The 26,883-nt window shown below is 42.5% G+C and overlaps 1 protein-coding gene across 4 annotated transcripts in view; it reads right to left on the reverse strand.

Annotated features, from left to right (window-relative positions):
• The window catches only part of CCDC25 (coiled-coil domain containing 25), a 51,724-nt gene that overhangs the window by 8,921 nt on the left and 15,920 nt on the right, over window positions 1-26,883 (reverse strand). For all 4 annotated transcript variants that reach the window (XM_066278576.1, XM_066278575.1, XM_066278574.1 and 1 more), the window contains 4 exons: window positions 21,766-21,817; window positions 16,360-16,435; window positions 9,450-9,553; window positions 8,781-8,983 (listed from right to left, as the gene is read on the reverse strand). In XM_066278576.1, the coding sequence (XP_066134673.1) occupies window positions 8,781-8,983; window positions 9,450-9,553; window positions 16,360-16,435; window positions 21,766-21,817 (435 nt within the window). The remainder of the gene's footprint in view (window positions 1-8,780; window positions 8,984-9,449; window positions 9,554-16,359; window positions 16,436-21,765; window positions 21,818-26,883) is intronic.

Below are 26,883 nucleotides of genomic sequence, written 5' to 3' on the forward strand. Positions count from 1 at the left end.
TACTCAGTGGGATAAGCAGTTGAAGGAAACTGGCAGTTTGGTGGAGAAACCCGTTCTGGTAGGCCATCAGTCAGTGACGAGTCTGCAGAGGCTACCTAAGGAGCCCTAAAAAAATGTGTGTGTGAGCCCACATCGAACTGCATTGAATAGGTATGAAACTGGGAGAGTTTTCCTTTTATTTGGTGCAGATTTCACATTTCTATCGTCTTTTGTTGTTTTCCTGTGATCGGTCAAAAGTGCACCATGACTTTATGGATACACTGTATTTGACAATAGCTATGCTAAAAGTTCTATTAAAAATATACAAAGAGACAAAAGAAAGTGAGATAAAATACCAGGGTTTTACAAAGAATAAGGTAAAGCAGACAGAACAGAGAAGGGGAGATTTAAGCAAAGATCAGTTAATAGCAGAATTTACCAAATATCCTTTACTTGCCAGGACCTGTGTGTTATGTGCTTAATAAATCACTGCTAATCCTCACAACCACCTTATAAGGGAAGGGATGGATGTCATCATGCCCACTGTACACATAGAGAATAGTCAGGGAGGTTTCAGAGTCAGGGAAATTGAGAAAGTTATCCAAGGTCTCACAGAGAAGCTAGATTTTGGAGCCAGGTCTGCCTCTGATTCTCACTCTTGCCATCGTGCTCCAGTCTACTGCAATACTCCAACCCCAGAGCATACCACCTCAGCATGAACAGCTGTGCTGGTAAGAAGGGAATATCTGAGAGGAGTCGACAATGACATCAAGGCTTCTAGCTTGGATGAAATAATGCTCAAACTAAGAGAAATAGGGAACAGGACAATTTCACCGACAGTGAGCTAGGACAGTGGTCGGCAAACTCATTAGTCAACAGAGCCAAAATCAACAGTACAACAATTGAAATTTCTTTTGAGAGCCAAATTTTTTAAACTTAATCTATATAGGTAGGTACATTTCTTATTGAGGTAACACCTGCATGTGGTATTTTGTGGAAGAGCCACACTCAAGGGACCAAAGAGCCACATGTGGCTCACAAGCCATGGTTTGCCAACCACTGAGCTAGGAGAAGACATTCTGATAGAGATATTGGCAACAGTAAGTTCTATCTATAAGAAATAAATAAAGAGATAAGATCAATAAGCTACATGAGCGAAAGAGTAAGCCATATTGATTAAAAAATGGTTAGAACAGAGAATCTCTATCCTGGCTGCATTTTAAAATCACCTGGCAGATTAAAACATATTCAGGTGCTCGTTATGGGCATCTACAATCCATGTTCAAGAACCACTGGAACCCTGGCCAGTTGGCTCAGTGGTAGAGCATTGGCCTGGTGTGTGAAAGTCCTGGGTTCGATTCCCAGTCAGGGCACACAGCAGAAGCAACCATCTGCTTCTTCACACTTCCCCTTCCCCTCTCTTTCTCCTCCTGCAGCCAAAGCTCAAATGGTTTGAACAAGTTGGCCCTGGGCACTGAGGATGGCTCTATGGCCTGGCTTCAGGTCCTAAAATAGCTCAGTTGCCAAACAACAGAGCAGTGGTCCCAGATGGGCAGAGCATCACCTAGTAGGGGGCTTGCCGGGTGGATCCTGGTCCAGGTGCATGCGGGAGTTTGTCTCTCTACCTCCCCACCTCTCCCTTAATAAAAAGAACCACTGAATCTAAATTCCTACTTACCATATATGAAAGCAATACACAAATTTACCCTTCCTTAGGCCACACATTCCTTCTGAGCTCCATCATCCCATCAATCCAGCTACCTATTTGACATTTTTTTGGATGCTGTGAAGGCATTTTCAGGTTTACATATGCATACTGAACTCACGGCCTTTCCAACTATCAAAAACAGCTTGCTTCTTTTCCAGTATCCCCCAGCTCAAATAACTGCATCGCTACCCGTTCCATTTCTCAAACCAGAAACCCAGGAGTCATTCTTTTTCCCTGCCTCTCCCCTCAATCCAATCTATCTTCATTCAAATCTTGTCATTTTATTTTCCAGGCTCCCACTTTAAATACCCGTATCTCAGGCAGGCAGTCCCTACCCTTTGTCTTTTCTGATCTGTTACTCATTTATTCTTTATTAACAACATTTTTTATTGTTATAAACTGACTATTGTTTATTTCAATATCCACATGGTGAGCTTGACCTTGATGTTAAACATCTGTTACAATACCACAAAAGTCAAATAATACAGAATTAAAACAGCAGGTAAGCTTTCATTGGATTATAAGAACTTGAATCACTGAAGATTTAAAAGAGCTTTAATATCATTACTTGTGGCCCAATACTTAGATTCTCGCAGCCTGAGATCTGAAGCTCCTTACAAAAGCATAGCTTTGCTCTTTTGGGCTCCTAAACCACCTGCAGATCAAGCAGCCGCCCTGTGCCCATTGTACTGTTTGATAAATCATACTCTTTGCTTTGTTAATAAATAACACTCCCTATACTGTTAGTTGTGTGACAAAAAAACACCCCTTTTGTCCAACCTGCCTAGGCTGAAACTAGGACGCTGAGAAATGTTTAATCATGTATTACCCACTGTCCTCATCTCATAACCCTACTTGCTTGACCACTGAGTCAGTTGAATGTTGAAAGTCCAGTTGCCCACACCAATCAGAAAACAAAATGAAATTTGTGGTCTTGTTTCCTAGCAAACCATCTCTTTAATCATCAGCCCCTGTAGCTTCCGCTTTTAGAAACCCTGCCCCACCTCTCCCAACTCTCAAATTGTGAAGAGTATTCTCAGTTCATGCCAAGGGCTACATGTCTTGGTTTGCAAATCATTCTGAAAAAAAAATTTTAATTTCTCAAGAGGATCTTCTGGACTTTACCACAAATTCAACTCCTCAGATGAAATGTTCCTATGACACACTGAAGGGAGTCATAAATACTCTCCTGCATGTCAAGAAGTGCCAATTCCCGGCCCTGGCCGGTTGGCTTAGTGGTAGAGCGTCAGCCTGGCGTGCAGAAGTCCCGGGTTCGATTCCCGGCCAGGGCATTCAGGAGAAGCGCCCATCTGCTTCTCCACCCCTCCCCCTCTCCTTCCTCTCTGTCTCTCTCTTCCCCTCCCGCAGCCAGGGCTCCATTGGAGCAAGGATGGCCCGGGCGCTGGGGATAGCTCCTTGGCCACTGACCCAGGCCCTAGAGTGGCTCTGGTCACAACAGAGCGACGCCCCGGAGGGGCAGAGCATCGCCCCCTGGTGGGCAGAGCGTCGTCCCCTGGTGGGCGTGCCGGGTGGATCCCGGTCGGGCGCATGCGGGAGTCTGTCTGACTGTCTCTCCCCGTTTCCAGCTTCAGAAAAAAAAAAAAAATAAATAAATAAAATAAAAAATAAAGAAGTGCCAATTTCCTCCACAAGTTTGGCTGCTGTAGCTGTGTATCACCTGGACTAATATTCGTATCTATCTATATGCTGCCTTCATAGCCCTTCCGTTTTCACAGTCTGCCTACCTCTAAGCAGTAACATCCATTAAATCACAAGTCTGGCCCTGGCCGGTTGGCTCAGCGGTAGAGCGTTGGCCTGGTGTGAGGGGGACCCGGGTTCGATTCCCGGCCAGGGCACATAGGAGAAACGCCCATTTGCTTCTCCACACACGCCCCCCCCCACCCCGTCTCTCTCTTCCCCTCCCGCAGCCGAGGCTCCATTGGAGCAAAGATGGCCCGGGCGCTGGGGATGGCTCCTTGGCCTCTGCCCCAGGCACTAGAGTGGCTCTGGTTGCGGCAGAGCGACGCCTCGGAGGGGCAGAGCATCGCCCCCTGGTGGGCAGAGAGTGGCCCCTGGTGGGCGTGCCGGGTAGCTCCCGGTCGGGCACATGCGGGAGTCTGTCTGACTGTCTCTCCCCGTTTCCAGCTTCAGAAAAATACAAAAAAAAAAAAAAAAATCACAAGTCTGATGTGCTAGTTTTCCTAATACTCACTAAAAATAATTACATAACTGTTAAAACATGTCCATGGACATAGCATCTAAATTCAACTCATGATACCTGTGATATTCTTTCCACACTTTGAGTAATTTCTGAGCTGTCAATTTATGATATGGATAAACAATAAAACAATTATGCTAAAAAAAAGGGCAGTAACTTTGGACTCACAGGTATCAGTCTAAAAGACTTCTTTCTTTTGAAGATGTTATTTATTGATTTTACAGAGAGAAGAACTGAGGAGCGAGAAGCATCAACTCATAGTTGCTTCACTTTAGTTGTTCACTGATTGCTTGTCTTATGTGCCCTGACTGGGCAAGCCCAGGGCTTTGAAACACGCTTAGCTTAGCTTTCCAGGTCGTGACAATATCCACTGCACCACCACAGGCCAGTCAGTCCAAAGGACTTCTAAAACCAAATGTAGATTAAGTGAAAGATGTTCTGCTACTCTAATTCTCCCAGCAAGATCACTTCCACGGCTCCAAATACTTTCAAACCTATGTTGAGTCTCCTCTGCTACTTTCTCTTAACTCTGTGTAAGGCTTCCAGCACAGCAGGTATGGAAAGGAAACAACACATGGCTTCCTCCTCATACCTAACCCTACGCAGATTCTCTAAATGAAATCCCCACTACATCTTAACTGACAGGTGTGAGCCAAAAGAACCCAAAACACCTGTCTAAAGAGCTAACAAGTAAGATGGATAAGTGAAATTAGTATGTGAGGTCTAGCCTGGCCTGTGGTGGTGCAGTGGACAGAGCGTCAACCTGGAACTGACGTTGCTAGTTTGATATCCTAGGTTTGCCTGGTCAAGGCACATACAAGCAGCCAATGAACAGCTGGAATGAAGACACTACTTCTTGTCCCCAACCCCTACTCCCTCTGAAAAATCAGTAAATAAAATCTTAAAAAAGTAAGTATAAGGAAGGGGAAATTTTCATTATTGTTTAAATGAATAAAATGATTAGCACTAGGTGTTAATATATTGCTATTATCTATCCTTCACATTTTGACACCCTCTCAACAACCCAAATATTTCTAAAAAACTACCTAAAAATGGGACAACCATTATGCAGACCTGTTTACATTATTGGATCATTACAATTTCTGCACACTAAGGACAAGGAGCAAGGCGCTTATTTGCAAGAACAAGGTGGAGCTTCAAGAGCTACTGCTCTTTCATCAGGCCACACTTTCTATGCGGCAGGCTTTGCTCTGTTCACTTCCGAGCCATGGATCATGGATCCGGTCCCGGATAGAGCTCAGAGAATGTGGACTATACAACAGCACTTCTGCCCACTTTAATTCCCCAGTAGAAATTAGAAATAAAAAGCTTCCTGCCATTTTTGTTCAAATAGTTAGAATGGAGTCCAAAGTCTTAGAATTGGAAATAAGTTGAAATGTAGCTCTTCTTATCAGGCTTAGCACTTCTTCACTGAAACCATGTGGAAACACTAGTGATACTGCCTGGGATAAGAATATAGTCTTGATTTATCTGTGGAATCCGCTGAAGATTCAAAAGTCAATTTCTTAAGCAATCACAGCACTAAACTGGACAATCCTTACCAGATGGTCCAAATAAAAGGATCAACGGTTGGTGAAATTCAATGTTGTTTTCTGTGTCAGAAGCCAAGTGAAAACCTTTGGAATGAGATTTTATAGGCACAGCACTTGATCTCTTCGGTGGAAGAGTCAAAGACAGAAATAAAAGTGATGCCAACATTACGAATGCATAAAAACAGATTATAAAACATCAGAAGCTTAGACTCTGTTGTTAGAATTTCACAAAAGCAGAGCACAGCATGCAACAGCAGCTCTGCACATGCCGAGCAGACCTCTGAGACACCGCCCCGCCCCTCACGCCACAGCCTGCCTCACGTTCTGCCACCTTGTGTAGCACGTGGAAGGCGTTTACATGGCACGTTTCAGAGAAATAAACACATGAACTGTTTTTGATTTTCTGAGGCCCATGATGATTTATTAACAATAAAGCAGGAGGAATAAAAGTGTACGAAAAAACATGGGCTAGAAAAATTGCTTTGAGTTTTTATTTTACTTGCATTTTTCCTTTTTATATACAAGTACCAGAGTAATATATAACTTTATGTCTCAAACAAATGGAAAAACTACAAGTGACTAGTGACAGCTTAGAAAATGGAAATGATTAAATTTCTGAATCCAAAATTTTTATTGAACAATGAGAATTCTCTCCCTCCATTAATGTCTATTTTATAATGACATTATTAAGAAAGTCCAGGTGATATGAACACTGTTTTAAAGGATGGATGCTTGTAGTTCAAAAGCTTGCAAGTTTTTAAACTATGGGATCAAACATAAAAAATTCCCTAAATTTTTGCTGTGTATAAAACAAAAATGCAATTTAAGGTAAATTATGGCATCTATATATTAGTTGATCGATGTATATGGAAGAAACACTACTTTAACACTGAAGAGACTGAACAGAAGGCTGAAGAGTGTGGTGATAATGTGTGTGAACTTGAGGATTAGACTGAGACTACTGCATAACTTTGGGCAAGTTACTTAACTGCTTCCCAGTCTCCTCATCTACAAGGTGCAAAAGGTATTTACCTCACATGACTATTTTAAGGATTAAATGAGATAATGCAGTAAAGCACTGTATAATAGTTGGCAGATGACAAGTGTCCAAAAATGTTATTCTTTCTTACTAAATGTTTAAGAGAATTAAGTGATTTATATTGCTAACATATAACATTTATGTATCCAAATAAAACTGTTAGAATTGTAAAGGGCACAAGAAGGCATGTGTACAATTTTTCCCCACTCCACACTGAAAACAAAAAAGAATAAATGATTGCCCTGGCCAGATAGCTCGGCTGGTTGGAGTACTGTCCTGAAGTGCAGAGGTTGCCAGTTCGATCCCCAATCAGGGCACATACAGGAACAGAACAATGTTCCTATCTTTTTCTTTCTATCTCCCTCTCTTAAGTCAATAAATAAAGACTTAAAAAATTAATAAAAGAATAACTATTCAAAATCCCACATCACTCAAAATTCTACATATTATACCACACTGATGAAGTTGATTATTTTTCTTTCACTCCTAACAGAAACACAACCTACAATTCTAGGTCATATCAAATGTTTAAATCTATCATTAGTCTTCCTCATGTTAGCAAATGTAACTCAGAATAATACTTTTGGAGTTCTCCTTTTGACTATTATATTTTAAAGGGAACTTCTCACTCTGTTTTAGCTTCCTGAATGGAAAGAGGTGTGTGTGTGTGTGTGTGTGTGTGTGTGTGTGTAACTAATAAGTACCAGTACTTGATCATAATACTGAATTCTGACCCAACAATCTTTCCAACAATCCAGGTGTTCCAAGGAAACTGGGTCAAGACATGGCAAGACAGCTCATTTTGATACTATTCCCTTCCCAAAGGGAATAACACATCAACACCTTTTTTTTTTTTCTTTTTGGTATACTTAACTCATGATATCTATGAACAGTGGAAAAGCCTAGGAATTTGGTGACTGGAAGTAACAATCAATTTCCTTCTTTCACAAAGAAAAACTAGGGGCCTCTTCAGGTATAGAACTATACACTATATAGATTCAGTGTGGTAGCAAAATAACGATCCTATGAAAATATATCCACATGCTAATCTCCAGAACCCAAGAATATGCTACTTCATATGGCAAAAGGGACTACTCTGCAGATGTAATTAAGTGAAGGCTCTTAGATGGAGAGAGTATCATGGATTACCTGGGGGGCCAATATCATCATACTGGAATTTAAAAGCAAAGAAGTTCTGATCAAAGAAGGGGCTCTAACTATGGAAGAACGGTCAGAGAGATGCAATGTTGCTGACTTTGAAGATGAAAAAAGGGATCACAAGCCAAGAAATGTGGGCGGCCTCTAAGAGCTGGAAAAGAAAATCTCCAGATTCTTTGCTAGAGCTCCAGAAAAAAACACAGCCCAGCCAATGCCTGGATTTTAGCCTGTGAGAACCGCATCAAACTTCTAACATACAAAACTAGAAAATAATAGATCTGTGTAGAAAATAATATGTGTGTTGCTTTAAGCCACTAAATTTGTGGTAATGTGTTATAGTAGCAATAGAAAATTAATAGCCAGGTATTCCTACGGCCTTATGCACTAGAATTTCAGGATCCAAATTATATTTTAACTACTATTATTTAAAAATGCGGTGTTTTGGAAAAAAAACCCAACAACTCATAGACACAGATAATAAATAGTATGGTGATTACCAAAGGAGAGGGGTTGGTGTGGGGGGAGTACAAGAGGGTATGGGGGGAATAAATGGTGATGGGAAGAGACTTGTAGTGGTGAACACACAATACAATATACAGATGATGTATTACAGAATTGTACAACTGAAACCTATATAACTTTATTGACCAATGTCACCTCAATAAATTCAATAAAAAAAAGAAAAAACAATGTTTTAGAGACCTTACCAATTAATTACTTTAAGCTTTTAAAATATAAAAAGAAAAAAATGTAAAAAAGAAGTTTTAAAAACAACTTTTAAGTGCTACTAGCACTGGCCTTTAGAACTAAGACTTTAATCAAATATCATAGCTAGCCCATGTTAAACACTTAACACAGCATCTTTTCTTTTCCTAAAGGTGTTACAAACAGACTTTGAGGATAACTTATGATGGTTTATCCAAGTATCCTGCCCCTAAAAAAGGGTACTTCACTTGACCAACATATTAGATAAATGTCTTTTTCTACTCATTTAAAGCTCTGAACTTGTTACATGTCCCTTCCTCCATTTTTTTTCTTTCAATATATCATTCTTAAGGGATAGTGCCTGATTAAAATCAGTGAAGAATCTTCACGGTCAATACTGACACCACAGCTCCAACGTACCTAAGTTCATCCATTTCCCGCTTCTTCTTCATCTCTTCCTTTTCTCTCCTTTTCATTTCCTGGATTTGAGCTTTTTTCTCATTCCTCTCCTCACGGTCTCTGCATTCCTTCTCCGCAGCTAGGTCTGGGAACCGTTCCATTTTGGTCTTTTCTAATCGGTTTAAGATCTCATTCACTTTCTTCTCCACTGTCACAATTTTCACCTTTGAGGGACATGGGTAAAAGTATTGATTTTTTTTTTTTTATCAGCATGCGAGAGAGAAACAGGAGAGAGAGATGGGAAGCATCAACTCATAGTTGTGGCATCTTAGTTGTTCACTGATTGCTTTCTCATATGTGCCTTGGGGGGCTCAGCCAAACCAGTGACCTTGTGCTCAAGCTGGTGAGCCCAAGCTAAAGCCAATGACCTTGGGGTTTCAAACCTGGGTCCTTCAGCATCCCAGTCCGACACTCTATCCACTGTGCCACTGCCTGGTAAGGCTTGAATATTTATTATATGATTCCCCCCAGAATAATGAGAAGGCTTTCCAGGGGATCAGCAACCCGGCTAACTCCTTTTAGAAAACATATATCATGGCAAGTCCTCAACAGCAAAGCTGTCAGACAGAAAAGACAGACAGTCCACCCGGTGGCGGGAGCCCACCTCCTTCGGTGGTGCAGAACACTTACATCCCTCTGCCTGTGAAAGCCTATCTGGCCCACGTCCATGTCTGCTGTTTTCTTCAGGTTAGACCACGGCGTATAGACCACATTCACGTTGTTCATCTTGCAGCCTGCCAAGAGAGACTGTCTTCAATATGCAGGCAGGATGACACTGAGCAAAATGCTCCCTTACCCCCTGGCAAATTACCATAATCCAACAAAAGGAAAGCTTATAATGAACAAGGCATCAAGTGTTTCACATCACAAAATACTTAAACACACACGGCAAATGGTAAAGCTGCCAAACACAATCAAGCTGAAGTATTACAGTGGAAAGCAGGGTCCATGGGTTCACCTCAGGGACTTTTGAGACTCCCTGAAATTGAATGCAAAAGTTACTAGGTGCGTTGTTTTGAAAGAGAAAAGGTCCAAACAGATTTGCTCAGATTCTCAGAAGAGTCCTTCATCCAATAAAAGTTAAACAGTAAGATAAAATCAAATGCCATGGTCTGGGATTCAAGAGACCTGCCCTCTGTCCTGGTCCTACCACAACCAGCTGTGTCACTTGGGAAAAGTCTCAAGGCTTTTGGAATCTCACCTGAAACATGAGGAAACTGGACCAGTGCTGTCCAATTTTGTTTTCTTGTTTATTTGTTTTAGCAGTGGAATCTCTTTTACCAAAGAAACGTTTCAACTACTCAAAGCAGAGATGCTGCGGATGAACAGGGCACCAGGTACCCTGTTTACTCCTCCCCTCTCCCTCATCACGTCCATGCCCCGTTTCTCATCTACACCAGCAGCCTCCCAGGCAGCTCGGATTTCACAGTTTAATGGCTGGTGCAACACTTGGCCCTTCAAAACAGGATGGCGATTTATTTCATACTTTATTAAATCATCACATACATCGGAGAAATCTGGTGAACAGCACCTTCACTTATGAAGTACTCCTGCCTGAAAATTTGTCATGTGATCCTACTCAAGAGGAAGAACCAGACTGATCTAGTCTCCCCTAAAAGTATCAATGTCCTGAAAGACAAAAGAAGATTAGAGAGGCAGGACAAGCAAATTTAACACATGATCCTGGCTCAGAAAAAGTGCTCTAAAGGCACTGGGAAACTTATATACAGACTGTACAGCCATGAACAGTATTTGATTCATGTTAAATTTTCTTAATTAATCCTTGTAATGCAGTTACTTAAGAAAACATCTTTGTTCTCAGGACATAAATGACAGGTTACAATGTCTACAATTTTCTTTCCTATAGTTTAGCTAAAAATGTTATTCATGAGTGTTACAGAAAGAAAGCAAATACAGAAAAATTGTTGGATCTAAGTGAAGAGTATTTTTTTGCAACTTCTCTGTAGGTTTGAGATTTTTTCAAAATCAAGTTTTTGGCCCTGGCCGGTTGGCTCAGCGGTAGAGCGTCGGCCTGGCATGCGGGGGACCTGGGTTCGATTCCCGGCCAGGGCACATAGGAGAAGCGCCCATTTGCTTCTCCACCCCACCCCTCCTTCCTCTCTGTCTCTCTCTTCCCCTCCCGCAGCGGAGGCTCCATTGGAGCAAAGATGGCCCGGGCGCTGGGGATGGCTCCTTGGCCTCTGCCCCAGGCGCTGGAGTGGTTCTGGTCGCAGCAGAGCTACGCCCGGAGGGGCAGAGCATCGCCCCCTGGTGGGCAGAGCCTCCCCCCTGGTGGGCATGCCGGGTGGATCCCGGTCGGGCGCATGCGGGAGTCTGTCTGACTGTCTCTCCCCGTTTCCAGCTTCAGAAAAAATACAAAAAAAAAAAATCAAGTTTTTAACAAGTCTGCAATGCTCAAGGGGAATACGACATGGATTAAACAATGGATCCAGCCTTCCAAGACTAAAGGAGGCAGACAGATGAATAAGGGACTTCAGGTAAAAGCGGAACTCACTGAATACTGGAAGGAACAGGTAAATGCTAAGGGGTACAGAGAAGGCAGTGGTCGCTCACAGCTGGAGGAAAAGGCCCCATGAGAGGTTAGAGCTGATCAGATAAGACAGAACACTTTAAAGTCAGACTGCCGACTTCAAATGCGATCTCTATAGAGCTCTGGTACAGTGGGGAAATTCCTTAATTCTCTTTAAGTTTTGCTTTCCCGTCTATAAAATGACAATAATAATATCTAACTCAGTTGGGTTGATGAATGGAATACTCTGTCAAATTTCTCTAACATCATGCCACACATATTATTAACACTCAACATTAGCTATTGCTACAACTATTATGTGAACCTTGAACCTCAGCTTGGATCTGGACTTGATATGACTGACAAGGACAAAATGGAGAGCAGAGGGAATGATACAATCATGCACTGCATAACAAACATTCCGGTCAATGGCGAACCGCACATGACTGTTGTCCCATAAGATTATAATGGATTTGAAAAGTTTCTATTGCCTAGCGATGTATGAATGGCATCTGGAAGACACTCAAGAGGTTCGTCCATGACTTCAAAGGATTTGCCAAGGATGAGGAGATTGCAAAAATCAACAGGGCTGTGGTTGAGACGGCAACCAGCTTTAGCCTGGGTATGGTTAAGGATGACACTAAGAGGCCCCTGGAGGTGGGTCCTGAGGAATGACTAAGAAGTGGTTGCTGGAATGGGTCAGGAATGCATAGCTGAAGAGACAAGAGAACAGGAAACTCAGGATAAGAAAATGAAGAACCCCCAAGAAAATTCAGTGAAGGAGGGTTTAGCAGAACTTTTGCAGACTTCAACAAGATGCTTACAGTTAGAAAACGTGGACCACCACCCCTCCAACACCAAAAGGTTTCATTAATAGAGAAAAATATTAATATTTATAGTGTACTATCTGCTTACAAGCAAATCTATGATGGGAAAAAAAATCCAAAAAATAAAAAACAAGCCAAGCAAATCACCATGGACATATTTCTGGAAAGAGTGACACTTCTTCAAGAAGAGCCTCAGGCAGGTCCTTCAGGGGGTGTTCCAGAAGGAGGCACTGCTGTCACCGGAGATGACAGCTCCATTTGTGTCATCCCCTTAAGTCCTTCCCATGGGACAAGCCTTGCAGGTGGGAGACAGTGATATTGATGATCCTGACCCTGTATAGGCTTTGGCTAATGTGTATTTAGGTGTCTTGTTTTTAATGAAAAAGTTTAAAAAGTAAAAAAAAAAAAGTTTAAATAAATTAAAAATGAATAAAAACCTTACAGAATAAGGTTATAAAGAAAATATTTTGTACAATTGAACAATGTGTTTTAAGCCGTTATTACAAAGTCTAAAAGTTAAAAAAGTAAAGTTTATAAAGTTATAGTAAGCTAAAGTTACACTGAAGAAAAATTTTTTTAATAAACTTAGTGTAGCATAAGTATACAGTATTTATAAAGCTACAGCAGTAATCAGCACTGTACCAGGCCTCATACTCACAGTCACTCACTGACTCAACCAGAGCAACTTCCAGTCCTACAAGCACCATTCATGGTAAGTGCCCTACACAGGTGCACCATTTTTCATCTTTCATACCACACTTCTTTTTTTTTGTTTGTATTTTTCCGAAGTTGGAAACAGGGAGGCAGTCAGACAGACTCCTACATGCACCCGACCGGGATCCACCCGGTATGCCCACCAGGGGGCGATGCTCAGCCCATCTTGAGGTGTCGCTCTGTTGCATCCAGAGTCATTCTAGCGCCTGAGGCAGAGGCCACAGAGCCATCCTCAGCGCCCAGGCCATCTTTGCTCCAGTGGAGCCTTGGCTGCGGGAGGGGAAGAGAGAGACAGAGAGGAAGGAGAGGGGGGCAGAGAAGCAGATGGGTGCTTCTCCTGTGTGCCCTGGCCGGGAATTGAACCGGGACTCCTGCACGCCAGGCCGACGCTCTACCACTGAGCCAACCGGCCAGGGCCTCATACCACATTTTTTATTGTACTTTTCATATATATATGAATGTCATATATAGTGTATGTATGTGTGTGTTTCCGAAGTGAGAAGTGGGGGTGGGGCAGTGGGGGATGCCCACCAGGGGGCGATGCTCTGCCCATCTGGGGCGTTGCTCTGTTGCAACCAGAGCCATTCCAGCACCTGAGGCAGAGGCCATGGAGCCATCCTCAGTGCCTGGGCCAACTTTGCTTCCATAGAGCCTTGGCTAAGGGAGGGGGAGAGAGGGAGAGAGAGAGAGAGAGAGAGAGAGAGAGAGAGAGAGAAAGGAGGGGTAAGGGGTGGAGAAGCAGATGGGCGCTTCTCCTGTGTGCCCTGGCCAGGGATTGAACCCAGGACTTCCACACACCGGGCCGATGCTCTACCACTGGGCCAACTGGCCAGGGCCTTTCCTATATTTAGATACACAAATGCTTAACAATTGTGTTACAACTGTGTACAGTATTCACTACATTGACATGTTGTACAGGTCTGTAGCCTAGGAGCAATGGGCTACATGAGTAGTAGGCTATTCCACCTAGGTTTGTGTAAGTTCACTGTGTGATATTTGTACAATGACAAAATTGCCTAACAATGCATTTCTCAGAACATATTCTCATCATTTAGTGACACATGTCTGTATAGCAAAGGCACAAGGTAGAAAAACAGAAAATATTTGCTTTGGCTGAAGTAGGAAATATGTGAAGGGAAAAAGAATTCTGTAGTCAGATCAGATATGTTTAAATGCCAGCTTAGAAGTTTGGACTTGATTGTATAGACAAGGTGGGGGCATCATGAAAAGACTGAGCTTTAGAAAGTTTAATCTGGCAAGAGAGTATGAGATGAATAAACAGGCTGACCAGATGCTATGAAGACAAACAAGTTCACCCCAACTCCCTTGGTTCTCAGTGCTGAAGGTGGTCAACCACGGAGGAAAATATTTTAACTACACAGTGACACAGTGGAGTGTCCTTAGCAAATCTCACAGCAGAAGTAATCTTCAAGGCTCAACGTCCGCTGCTATTGACTCACAAGAGTGAGACTCTTAGGCCAAGCTCCTTTTTCTGCCAAGTGAGCTGCTGCTGCGAAAGACTGAAGAAGAGGAATTTTGTATCATGACTGTTCTCTCCTCTTTTCCTGTTTTCTCTAAAGCTAGTCATCTTTATTGTCTGACCTGTGGTGGCTCAGTGGATAAAGTGGTGACCTGGAACGCTGAAATCACCTGTTCAAAACGGTGGGCTTGCCCGGTCAAGGCACACCAATCAATGAACAACTAAAGTGAAGCAGCTATAAGTTGATACTTCTCACTTCATGACCTCTCTCTCTCCTCTCTGTAAAATCTATAAATAAAATCTTAAAAAAACCAACCAAACAAACAAACAAACAAAAACTAGTAATCTATAAAGCGATCAAGAAGAAAGAGGCCGGAGCTGTTTTCACACCTGTCAGCCAGGGGCACGGAAAGGGGAGGAGAACATGTAAAGAGGTTGCAACACACTAGGGAAAAAATGACAGTTTTAATTTATATCATTTTTATGCCAATAACTGAAGATCTTAACTATAAATCTTAGACACTGTTATATTCATTAAAATGGAATGTCCTAGTGCGGGGGACCCGGGTTCGATTCCCGGCCAGGGCACATAGGAGAAGCGCCCATTTGCTTCTCCATCCCCTCCCTCTCCTTCCTCTCTGTCTCTCTCTTCCCCTCCCGCAGCCAAGGCTCCATTGGAGCAAAGATGGCCCGGGCGCTGGGGATGGCTCCTTGGCCTCCGCCCCAGGTGCTGGAGTGGCTCTGGTCGCGGCAGAGCATCGCCCCCTGGTGGGCAGAGCAACGCCCCTGGTGGGCGTGCCGGGTGGATCCCAGTCGGGCGCATGCGGGAGTCTGTCTGACTGTCTCTCCCCGTTTCCAGCTTCAGAAAAAAAAAAAAAGGAATGTCCTAAAACGAACTGTAATTTAATGACTTATGGAGTGCAAATCAGTGGCTCTACAAGAGAAGATTTCCACCCTCTTTGGCAAGCTACCTGACTCATTAAAGCTGCCCAGTTAGACTAGGAAAGCACAGTCTAAGTGATGGGGGAGAGGTCACACTCCCCAGCTCCTGTTCTATAATCACCAACCCCTGGCACCTGCTGTTGGCTATGTGTCTGCCCCATGCTCATCTTCTATCCAAACCTTGTTTCTTCCCAACCCTCTTATCTTACCCCAACTTCATAATACCCAAACTTACTCCTACCCTATCTAGGTCTACACCCTCTCCCTAAAATCCAATCTACTAACTCAAACATTCTTGGCAGAACACCATCTCTTGGCTCCCCTTAACTCCCACCTCCACCTTAGTAATTGTCCTCCTTAATCTATACTACTATTGAGAGATTACACTTTGTACAGTAGAAACAGACAAGTATCAAGCCCTACCTAAAACACTTAATAGCAATTTTTCTCAACCCTCCCTGCACTCTAGAATCACCTGGAGAGCACTGCAACCACACTGATACTCACGGATTACCCAGACCTATTAAGTAAGATTCTCTGGGAGACAAAAATCAACTGACTTGATAACTTCCCAATTTACAGGGAGAAAAAAAGTAAGGAGAGAAGGGAAAAAGATAAAGCAATAGAGTTTGGAGACCTGAGTTCTAGTATATAATGACAAATAGTGGAAATAAAGACATCAAACAACTACAAATAAAGCCACGGGACACATTTCTTGCTTAGCTATTAACATAACCTGATTTCCAAAAGTCTCTCTACAAATAACTTAAGGGAAGGCAGGTACAGACAACCTATTATTCAAAGTAAGAAAAACAAAGTAAAAAGAGTTGAGAGAGGGCCATAAACATTAGAGGAGCGGGAAGATTAGTTTTTGTTTTTTGGTAGGTAGCAGAACTGCCATCTGAAGAGAACGAAACAGGGCAAAGGCATATTACATGTCAATCCTTTGGCACAAGCCAAAATCACGAACATGTTCTCTAAAAGGTAATCCATTTCAGACACAGAGAAATCCATGCTAGTTTTGGAAACACCACCAGGAAAACTGACCTTGAATGCTATTAGCCTTCACAAGATGGGCACAGTCCATCAATACTTCCTTTGGAATGTCTTCTATCGTCTCCCCCTGAAACACAAAAACAAAACAAATGGTCCACTACTTTGTTACTGGTCAATACTAGAGCACTCATTGGGCTTTGCTGCCTTACCAGGCAATTTTATTAAAAGCAGGGGCTCTTCAATTGTATTTCAGAACACTGAGCAATAAAGTCTGTTACAGGAGTGTTTATCTATGTCTGAATAATTTCTCTTCTTCTACTTATTTTTACTTCTAGAAACCTTGTGGGGAAATGGTGCCAATTTTTGACAACTGTATGTCTTCTTAGCTGAGGTCCCTACGACCTTCCTCTCAAAGCGACATCTTATAGTTTTAGATCTCAAACATCTAGTAGATCATCTACCCTCAGCCTTAGTCAGGAAGCAAACTCTTGGTGTGTTAAATAAAACCATCCACTATAAGGGAGAAATAATATTGATTCTTTTCTCTCCAGATACTGTATCAAAGTCAAAGCTGAATAAGCAAAGCCACTCTAGAAGAACATAAATATTTCAGTGGCAAGAGCAAGTGGAAATCAACTCAGTACTGGCTCCTACTAGGCATGGGATTACAGAATCACTTCTGTCTAGAAATACATTGTTCTACCTACACAGATATTTGAGATAAATTAAGTGTATTCCATTATGTTTCTACATTTTGTGTATTGACCATTTTAAATGAGAACCTCTTAAAAAAACATAAATTTGGATCCAAAACTAAGTGATTCAAGTTTGTAACTCCTTTAATGGTGCATCTCATCCTGTGTAATCCTTGACCATAGAAGATGCAAAATTTAACGTCTTGCTAACGCAATGACATCATTATGAATATCAACCATTATACTAAGCTATAATATAGTGACAATGATGCCTTCAAGGGCTTCCACAATACAGAGCAGCTGGCTGACCTTATGCTAAATAAATCAAAATAAATAATTTAAAAATACAAAACAATAACTACCTATGTAAATAGTCATATGAAATGGAGAGTATGAGCCTCACTTTACCAATGAAGAAAATGACGCTTAGTAAGGTTAAGTAGTTGGGCCAAGGTCCCACATATCTACTTAAGTGATAGAGCTGAGAGATAAACGCAGCACTAGAACTATGCTCTAAGACAGGGGTCCCCAAACTACGGCCCGGTGGGCGCATGCGGTCCCGAGGCCATTTATCCGCCCCCGCCGCACTTCCGGAAGGGGCACCTCTTTCATTGGTGGTCAGTGAGAGGAGCATAGTTCCCATTGAAATACTGGTCAGTTTGTTGATTTAAATTTACTTGTTCTTTATTTTAAATATTGTATTTGTTCTCGTTTTGTTGTTTTTACTTTAAAATAAGATATGTGCAGTGTGCATAGGGATTTGCTCATAGTTTTTTTTTTATAGTCTGGCCCTGCAACGGTCTGAGGGACAGTGAACTGGCTCCCTGTGTAAAAAGTTTGGGGACCCGGCCCTGGCCGGTTGGCTCAGCGGTAGAGCGTCGGCCTGGCGTGCGGGGGACCTGGGTTCGATTCCCGGCCAGGGCACATAGGAGAAACGCCCATTTGCTTCTCCACCCCCCCCCCCCCTTCCTCTCTGTCTCTCTCTTCCCCTCCCGCAGCCAGGGCTCCATTGGAGCAAAGATGGCCCGGGCGCTGGGGATGGCTCCTTGGCCTCTGCCCCAGGTGCTAGAGTGGCTCTGGTCGTGGCAGAGCGACGCCCCGGAGGGGCAGAGCATCGCCCCCTGGTGGGCAGAGCGTCGCCCCTGGTGGGCGTGCCGGGTGGATCCGGTCGGCACATGCGGGAGTCTGTCTGACTGTCTCTCCCCGTTTCCAGCTTCAGAAAAATACAAAAAAAAAAAAAAAAAAAGTTTGGGGACCCCTGCTCTAAGACGTGGTGCCAGAGCATGGTGCTTACAGAATTCTTGTGGAAACCTTAGTTTCTTGGCCTTGATGTCAGGCTGTCCCAATACCCCCTTCTTACTACCTGTGGCTGTCACTATTCCTGCAGCAATCTCTGCTTCCACTTTTGCAACTTCTAATATAAAATGAGGGAAAAAAACTCATTAGCATTATGCATAAACTCAGAGAAAACAAACTGAGTGGAGAGTCTAAGGTACTCTGAAGATGTAAAGGTAAGAACCTTAACTGCGGGCTTTGTGCCATCTATGTTAATAAGAAACCTCTAGATAAGGAGAATTGTCTTTGGGTTGTTAAAAATCAAAGAAGCTTAGGAAAGAGGACAGCTGAATATCTATGATCTTCAAGGTTTGGGTTGAAGTTAACTGAATTCAATTATAAAAAATTGGCCTGGCCTGTGGTGGTGCAGTGGACAGAGCATCAACCTGGAACACTGAGGTTCTCAGTTGGAAACCCTGGGCTAGCCCTGTCAAAGCACAAACAACAACAATCAATCAATCAATAAACAACTAAAGTGAAGCAACTAGGAGCTGATACTTCTCGCTTTTCCTCCCTTTCTACTTTCTTTCTAAAATCAATAAACGTAAAAATCTTTAAAAAAAAAAAAAGAATTGCCTGACCAGGCAGTGGCACAGTGAATAGAGCGTCAGACTGGGACTTGGAGGACCCAGTTTCGAAGCCCCGAGGTCGCCAGTTTGAGTACAGGTTCATCTGGTTTGAGCAAGGCTCACCAGCTTGAGCCCAAGGTCACTGGCTTGAGCAAGGGGTCACTCGGTCTGCTGTAGCCCCTCAGTCAAGGAACCTATGAGAAAGCAATCAATGAACAACCAAGGTGCCGCAACGAAGAACTGATGCTTCTCATCTCTCTCTTGTCTGTCTGTCCCTATCTGTCCCTCTCTCTGTCTCTGTCTCTGTCACACACACACACACACACACACACACACACACACACACACACACAATTAACACATATAGTGCTTAGCATGTGGTAGGTTTTATTCTAAGTGCTTCAGATAGGCAAGCTCATTTAATCCTCACAATGACCCAGCAGAACCAGTTCTGTTAGCTCCCTTTTACAGATGACAATACGGGCACAGTTAAATAATATGCTCAAAGTCACATCGCAAGCAGCAAAGCCAGGATTCAAATCCAGTGGGTTTAGAACCACTTAGTCCCACTTTATCTCCAACACTTACTTGGTGTCTACAAAGGACTGTGCTATTTACTGCAGGAGATCAACCAGGTAAGAGTTCCTTAAAGAGCATATATTTTTATTGAGCACATTATGTGCTTCCAAAAGAAAATATTACTAAAACTTCTGTTCAAACAACTAATAATTGGTGGTAATGTGAGCTTGGGGCAACCACCATTCTTTCCATTTTTTAACACAACAGAACTCAAAGGAAAAACTTTTAACATGAACCAAAGGGAACTTGGTAACACCACGCTCTATTTCTTCTAAACTTAAAATAGTTCCAAAATGGCAAGAAGTGGCCTAGGAGAATTCAGAATTTTGTTCAGGCAGAGTTCATAATTTTCCTGATTTTCTTTATATAGTATAGTTCTTAAAAAAAACAAAAGCACGAGTCAAGATGGGGTACAATGTTTAACCTTGCTAGCAAATTAAGAAATGACTATTATAACCATAATGAAATAGCACAAATGGTCAAAAGGTTGCTCACAAGTTAGAAAATTCCCCAAAGTGTTTGGAAAACCTCTATTTTTCTGATAGCATTATAATTTAGCACAATGCTTTCAGAGAGCTTTGTGGTATGTAAGGAGGTACCAAACTGTTTGTATCTTTTGACCTAGTAAATCCATTTCTGAGAATTACTCTTTAAAAAATAAATAAATAAATAAATAAATAAAACCTAGAAAGTAGTTTATAAAAATGTATTTCTTGTTGGCAAGCCACAATGCTGAAAACTAAACCTAGAGTTTGACATAGAAACTTTCATATTCATTGGGGCATACTGCCAACTCAACGCAGTCAGCCAAAAAAATAAATATGAAAATACACTGTAACATAAAAAAGTTTATAAAATTGTCACTTTAAGAAGTAATACAATCAGCCAGGATGTCATGTGAACTGAGACAAAAGAATCTAATTGTTGTAGGACACAACATCCCTGAAGGGGGTTGCCGGGGAGCGGCTTATATATTATATAAACAAACTCTGGAAAGCTGTTTTGACTGGAAGCTATAAGGCAAAAACACCCAAAAAACAACTGCACATAAACACTGCACTTTAGTTGATAAAGTCGTTTTGTAAGGGGAAGCGGGTTAACAAATCTGAAACCACTTACACATATATTGGAGTCAAAAATAAATAAGCAAATGAATGGTGGCCAATGGGAGCCAGGCTTCTCACTGTCTGAAGCAAGGGGAACAGCAAGAATAGCCCATGTAGTAATGGATCTGACAGACATTAGTATGAGGTCCTGTTTAGCTTAACGTGGATACAGATGGAGAGGTACAAAACAATTGTTCATATGAGTTCATATGAGTATGTACATGGGTTAGTACATATTTGTGTATACACACACACACAAACACACACATTTCCAGCTCTGTCAGGGAAGAGGGCCTCTGTGTTATTCTACCCCAAACCCATAACTCAGTCTACTCATGACAAAAACATAAACCCAATATAAAATACTTGCCCAATACTTCTCAAACTGCCACGGTCATGAAAAAAAGGGAAAGAGTGAGAAACTGTCCCAGACCAAAGACTGGGCAGACAGGACAACTAAATGCAACGTGGGACCCTGGACTGGATCCCGGAACAGAAAGAGAACGTTAATGGAAAAACTGATGAAATCAAAATAGAGTCTGTAGTTTAGTTAACAGTAATGTACCAATGTTGGTTTCTAAGTTGACAAATCTACCATGGCAATATGAGATGCCAACAATGAGGGAAATTGTGTGTGCAGTACATGGGAATTCTGTACTCTCTCTACAACTTTTCTGTAATCTAAAATCATTCTAAAATAAAACACTTAAAAAAGCAACACATATAACAAATGTATATACATTCTAATTCAACTATAAATCTTTTCCTCTCACTAATATAATGCTGTTTTAAACCTCCGAAAGCCCCTAATAACTGGGAACACCTGCCCTTGGTGAGGCAGGAAAACCACATGATCTCCCCTGCAGAAGACAGAAAGTCCAGCAGTGTCAATGGAAATGAAAGGGGGAGAGCCAGAGGCGACAGACAACACATCTGAACTGGCGGGAAAGGCTGTGCTTCTAGCTGGGACACAGGTACTGTCCCCAGGTCTCAAAATCACCAGAACCTGATTTTCTGGGTCAGGGGGAAGACAGTTCTTTATTTGCAAATTTTCAAACTTTTGTACATATTTATTACTTTAAGCAATTTAATTGCAGAAAAAAAGGATAGAGGACAGGATATGATACCCATCACAAAAGACAAAGTCATGAGTCCATGTTTAAATCCAGTTACCTTATGTAAGCGAAGGTATACATGAGCTGAAGAGAGTTTGTCCACATGAAACCTACAAAGAATGAAAACCACTTTTAGCACGACTTACAAGACAACCATCTCCTTGGGCCACTTGCACTTAGAGCACTCCAATTTAGACAGTATTAACTCAGTGCCTAAGACACACTCAGCACCATGGGGAGTATAAAAGTTACCACCTCCACAAGGCTCACTCTTCTCCAGGAGAGAGAAACATGGCAAGTTTTGCAGCTGTGTGAGACGAAGTGTCAGGATGAGTACTAGAGACAGTAAATGTTACATGCTCTGGGATGGGTGCTACTTCAAGCGAGAAAGCACTATCAGTGACCAAAGGCTTCACTGGCACACTGAGCTTTGGTGGGCCTCTGACTGAAGCACAGGACTTAGAGAAAACAGGGAAAGGAATTTCAGTGGAGAAGAGAAAGGAAGGAAAGTAGTCAGCAAGACTCCAGTGCTGTAAGCCTGGGGGACTTGCAGGACTGACAGAAACAGCTTACAGTTGGAGAGGGCACCAGTTTCGAGAAAAAGATGAGGAGTTTGGTTGGGGACACCCTAAATTTCAAGCAAAGGCAAAACAATCCAGAGAGAACATCAAGTAGAGTTAGAAGAGTTAGGTGAGGAATGAAGACAGTGAACAGACATAATAAAATGGGTCAGTGCAACAATTCGCCCAGCCTTATATCCAGGGATGGCACTAACATATATCTCCTGGAGGGCAAGGTGACTGCCCTTTATGACTCTGTCCTAAAAACATTCAGAATGCCCTTTGCCCCAAGTCCTAAATTTACCTTTCATTAAGGTGCTATCACCACTCACTTAATTCTTTTAAAAATAAACTTTTTCTCCTCATTGAACATTTTGTGATACTAAGTTTCTCATATTTATAATTCACCAAATGAAGTTGACATTCTCTCTTTATAACACAGAGATGCTCCCAGAATCCTAGCATTAAATGACAATAACACATGATTGTCACTGTGATTCTGTTAACTTTAGTTACATCCTCCAGAGTCCTAACCTTTCCAGACTGAAGACTATACAGTAAAACCCTAAGGTGCGATCTTGGGCTTGCCTGGTCAAGGCACATGAGAGTTGATGCTTTCTGCTCCTCCCCCTTCTCTCTCTCTCTCTAAAAATTAATAATAATAATAATAATAATAATAAAAATAAAAATCCTAAGGAGGTACCATTACACACCATTATATTATATATTTCCTAGACATTTTCTTAGCATTAATGTATTTTTTAGAAGTGAAATAGCCACACATTCATAGAGTGTGATTCTATATAAAGGTCCTCTTTAAAGAGGTTAAGCATCTTGCTAGTCACTTTGGATACAGGAAAATATTATGCATTTTTGGCAGCCTATGATGATGTTTAGCTTTATTCTTAATCAAAACTAATAGTCAGAAATGAGTAAAACATCTTAGTTTGATTTATTTATTCTAACCGTTCACTGACTCATTTGCATTCCATGTAAGAGATTCCTATAGATTATCATCTTCAGCTTGGCATTTCCTCCCACCCAGAAAATGTTTTGTTGGTTTGTTTTTTTGCAGATCTATAAATTACATATCTCACTACTCTCTTTCAAGATCTTAGGAAACTAGGCCATTAGTAAGAGAGCTCAGCTGAGAAGTAAATTTTCCCATTCTAACTTGTTTAATCCACTTCTCTATTTACAACAGCTCTCCTATAGACACATTATAGCTCAACTAAATTCTGCTTTTTCTTAATGGCCTCTGATGTCAAATTTTACTAAAAGAAATACACAAAAACGTTAGCTCTGCCTGCCTGGTGGTGGCACAGTGCATAGAACGCTGAGGTTCTAGATTCAAAACCCTAAGGTTGCCGGCCTGAGCTGGGGATCAACATGATCTCATTGTTACTGGCTTGAGACCAAAAATCATTGGCTTGAGCAAGGGGTCACTGGCTCAGCTGGAGCCCCCCAGTCAAGGCACGTATGAGAAGCAATCAATGAACTAAAGTGCTGCAGCTACAAGTTGATGCTTCTCATCTCCCTTCCTGTCTCTCCCGCTAAAAAAAACAAAACAAAACAAAACAAAAACCCAGCTCTGTAAATAAACTATCTTCCTTAAAAAGTCCTTTCAAACCTCCCAAAATGCTTACTCGAAGTTTAACTTATGCCGGCTGGTTCCCTGGTCCCCTCTTCTGTGTTAGCTTCCTCCCCCTGCTTAATCACTATTACCTTTACCGTGTGCAGAGACTAAATTTCAGCAAGTGAGCATCAGTGACCTGAGGATGAAGAGATGCAGGGCCTTAGAAGCTGGGTCGTTTAACTCCTTCTAGTGGGATCTCTAGAAAAAGTCATTAGGGAGTTTGGAGGCAGTAAATGTACATTACTTCTATTTTCCTTTGTATTAAGGTGAATTTAGCTCCATTCTCATTTACTGTGAAAAAAAATTTGATTACAGGGCACCTCAGAAAGTTTCCTGGTATAAACTCAGATGTCGACATTCAGAGGTAAAAAACCAGATCGAAGCAGTGAACCAGGAAAACCTGCCCTGGAATGTAGATCAACTGCACCCTTCTTAGCAAGCCCAGGAATGTTTCCAGGATTAACAGCTCATGCAGCAGAACAGGTCTTAAATTTAGGGCTCTTCCAGCTCACATCAGCTTCTGAAAGTAAGTCAATCACTTTCAATAACAGTCATTAATCTCAAGACTACTTAAGAGTGTCAAAAAGGGTAAAAGATGTCTAGGTATCAGCAGGCACCAATTTGTTTAGGCAGCATCCAGGAGAGAGTCAACGTTAACAAAATGAAAAACCCAAGTCATAACACATGAAGTGCATTAAGTTGAAAACTGGAAATTTCTCTTCCACTTATTTAATTTTTTTTTTTTAGCGAGGGAGAGACAGACAGACAGGGACAGACAGGAAAGGAAAGAGATGAGAAGCATCAACTCATAGTTGCGCACTTTCATTGTCCATTGACTGCTTTCTCCTACATGCCTTGACAGGAGGCTCCAACTGAGCCAGTGACCCCTTGCTCAAGCCAGCGACCTTTGAGCTCAAGCCAGCAACCATGGGGTCATGTCTATGTTCCCACGCTCAAGCCAGTGACCCTGGGGGTTTTTTTTGTTTGTTTTTTATTTATTTATTTTGTATTATATTTTTCTGAAGTTGGAAACGGGGAGGCAGTCAAGACAGACTCCCGCATGCGCCCGACGACCCTGGGGTTTTTTTTGTTTTTTGTTTTTGTGTGTGTGTGTGTGTGTGTGTGTGTGTATTTTTCCGAAGCTGGAAATGGGGAGAGACAGTCAGACAGACTCCCGCATGCGCCCGACGGGGATCCACCCAGCACGCCCACCAGAGGGCGATGCTCTGCCCCTCCGGGGTCGCTCTGCCGCGACCAGAGCCACTCTAGCGCCTGGGGCAGAGGCCAAGGAGCCATCCCCAGTGCCCGGGCCATCTTTGCTCCAATGGAGCCTCGGCTGCGGGAGGGGAAGAGAGAGACAGAGGAAGGAGAGGGGGAGGGGTGGAGAAGCAGATGGGCGCTTCTCCTGTGTGCCCTGGCCGGGAATTGAACCCGGGACTTCTGCACACCAGGCCGACGCTCTACCACTGAGCAAACCGGCCAGGGCGACCCTGGGGGTTTTTAACCTGGGTCCTCTGTGTCCCTGGTCAATGCTTTATTCACTTCACCATCACCTGGTCAGGCTATTTAATTTTTCCTAACTGTGGTAAATCGACTCACTTGGTGACCCGAATATATAACCTTTCCTATGCAGATATTTCTGCCTCAAACCTGACATGTCAAATTGACAATAGATAACTATGTAACAGGTGCAAACATTCTTTTTTCCCCTGACAGAGTCTGGAGATCTTTGGGCTCTAAGGATAACTGAAATAATCCAGCTTGAGGTGACAAGTGCTCAAAATGGAGAAAACCAGAATGCAGTTCCTGTGAAGAAATGTCCAGTGGAGACAATTTCTAGACAGTGGGAGAGCTTGTTAACTGAGAAGTCATCAAATAGCCTGACTAGAGGTGGTGTAGTGGATAGAGCATTGATCTGGGATGCTGAGGTCCCAGGTTGGAAACAGCAAGGTCGTTGGCTTGAGCCAGGGGTCACTGGCCCCTTGGTCAAGGAATGTATGAGATGCAATGAATGAAAACTAAAGTGACACAACTGTGAATTGATGTTTCTCATCTCTCACACTACCTGCCTTTCTCTTTGTTTTTACCACTCTCTCACTTAAAAAAAAAAAAGAAAAAGAAAAAAACCATTACTGAACACCTATAAGCCAGGTCCTATGCTAGGTACTGGGAACTACTAACCAAAACAGATTACTGTCCTCATGGGGCTTACAGTCTAGGATCTTAGGAAGGTAGGCAGCAACCAAACCAGAAGCCCTCAACAGTGCAAACTGCCCACGTGAGGTAAGGGAGTATTGTGCACTATCTCAACGACATATATGATGTGAGAAGACAGGTCATTGTGCTGGAACAGGGGGTAAAAAAAAAAATAAAACAACTTAAAATTCCTCAGGTCCTAGGGCCTTTTGGTTCCCTGGCATGTGGACTTTGGAGAGGGTAGACAGACAGGAATCATTTCCACTGGGATCATGAACTGGCCCCTTCATAATGGGGCAGGCTGGAGTAAGAGGGGAGGCACCCTACAGCAGTGCCTGCAGACAGGTCTGGGATAGAAAGAGTAAGCACACCAAGCCTAAGGGCAGTGTCAGTTAGTCTGTAATATTTTCCCTACTAAGTGTTCCATGCTGTACACCTTACTGAAAATCAACCAACTCTTCTGAAAAGTGGTCACTTAAACTCTGTCACTATAGGGACTTAAGTGAAAGACTTGGCACAGCAGGTGGAGAAAAGAGGTCCAAGAGAGAGCCAGAGCCACAGTGCAAGGGAAGAAAGCAGTGGCCTGCAGCCACGGGCAGCAGCTTAGAGGGACAGAGAAGCAGTGCTTTAGAACCATGGCCAGCTGGGGACCAGCAACAACCAGACCTATGCAGTTTCTCTTAGCCTTTGCTTACTTTATCTGAAAAATGGGCATAGTATCAGTAACAATTTCTCAGGGTTGTTGTGAAACTAGATGTATTAACGGAGGTAAACACTTATCTGT

Source organism: Saccopteryx bilineata, chromosome 1 (assembly GCF_036850765.1).
Source record: "Saccopteryx bilineata isolate mSacBil1 chromosome 1, mSacBil1_pri_phased_curated, whole genome shotgun sequence".
In the NCBI taxonomy this organism is placed as follows: domain Eukaryota; kingdom Metazoa; phylum Chordata; class Mammalia; order Chiroptera; family Emballonuridae; genus Saccopteryx; species Saccopteryx bilineata.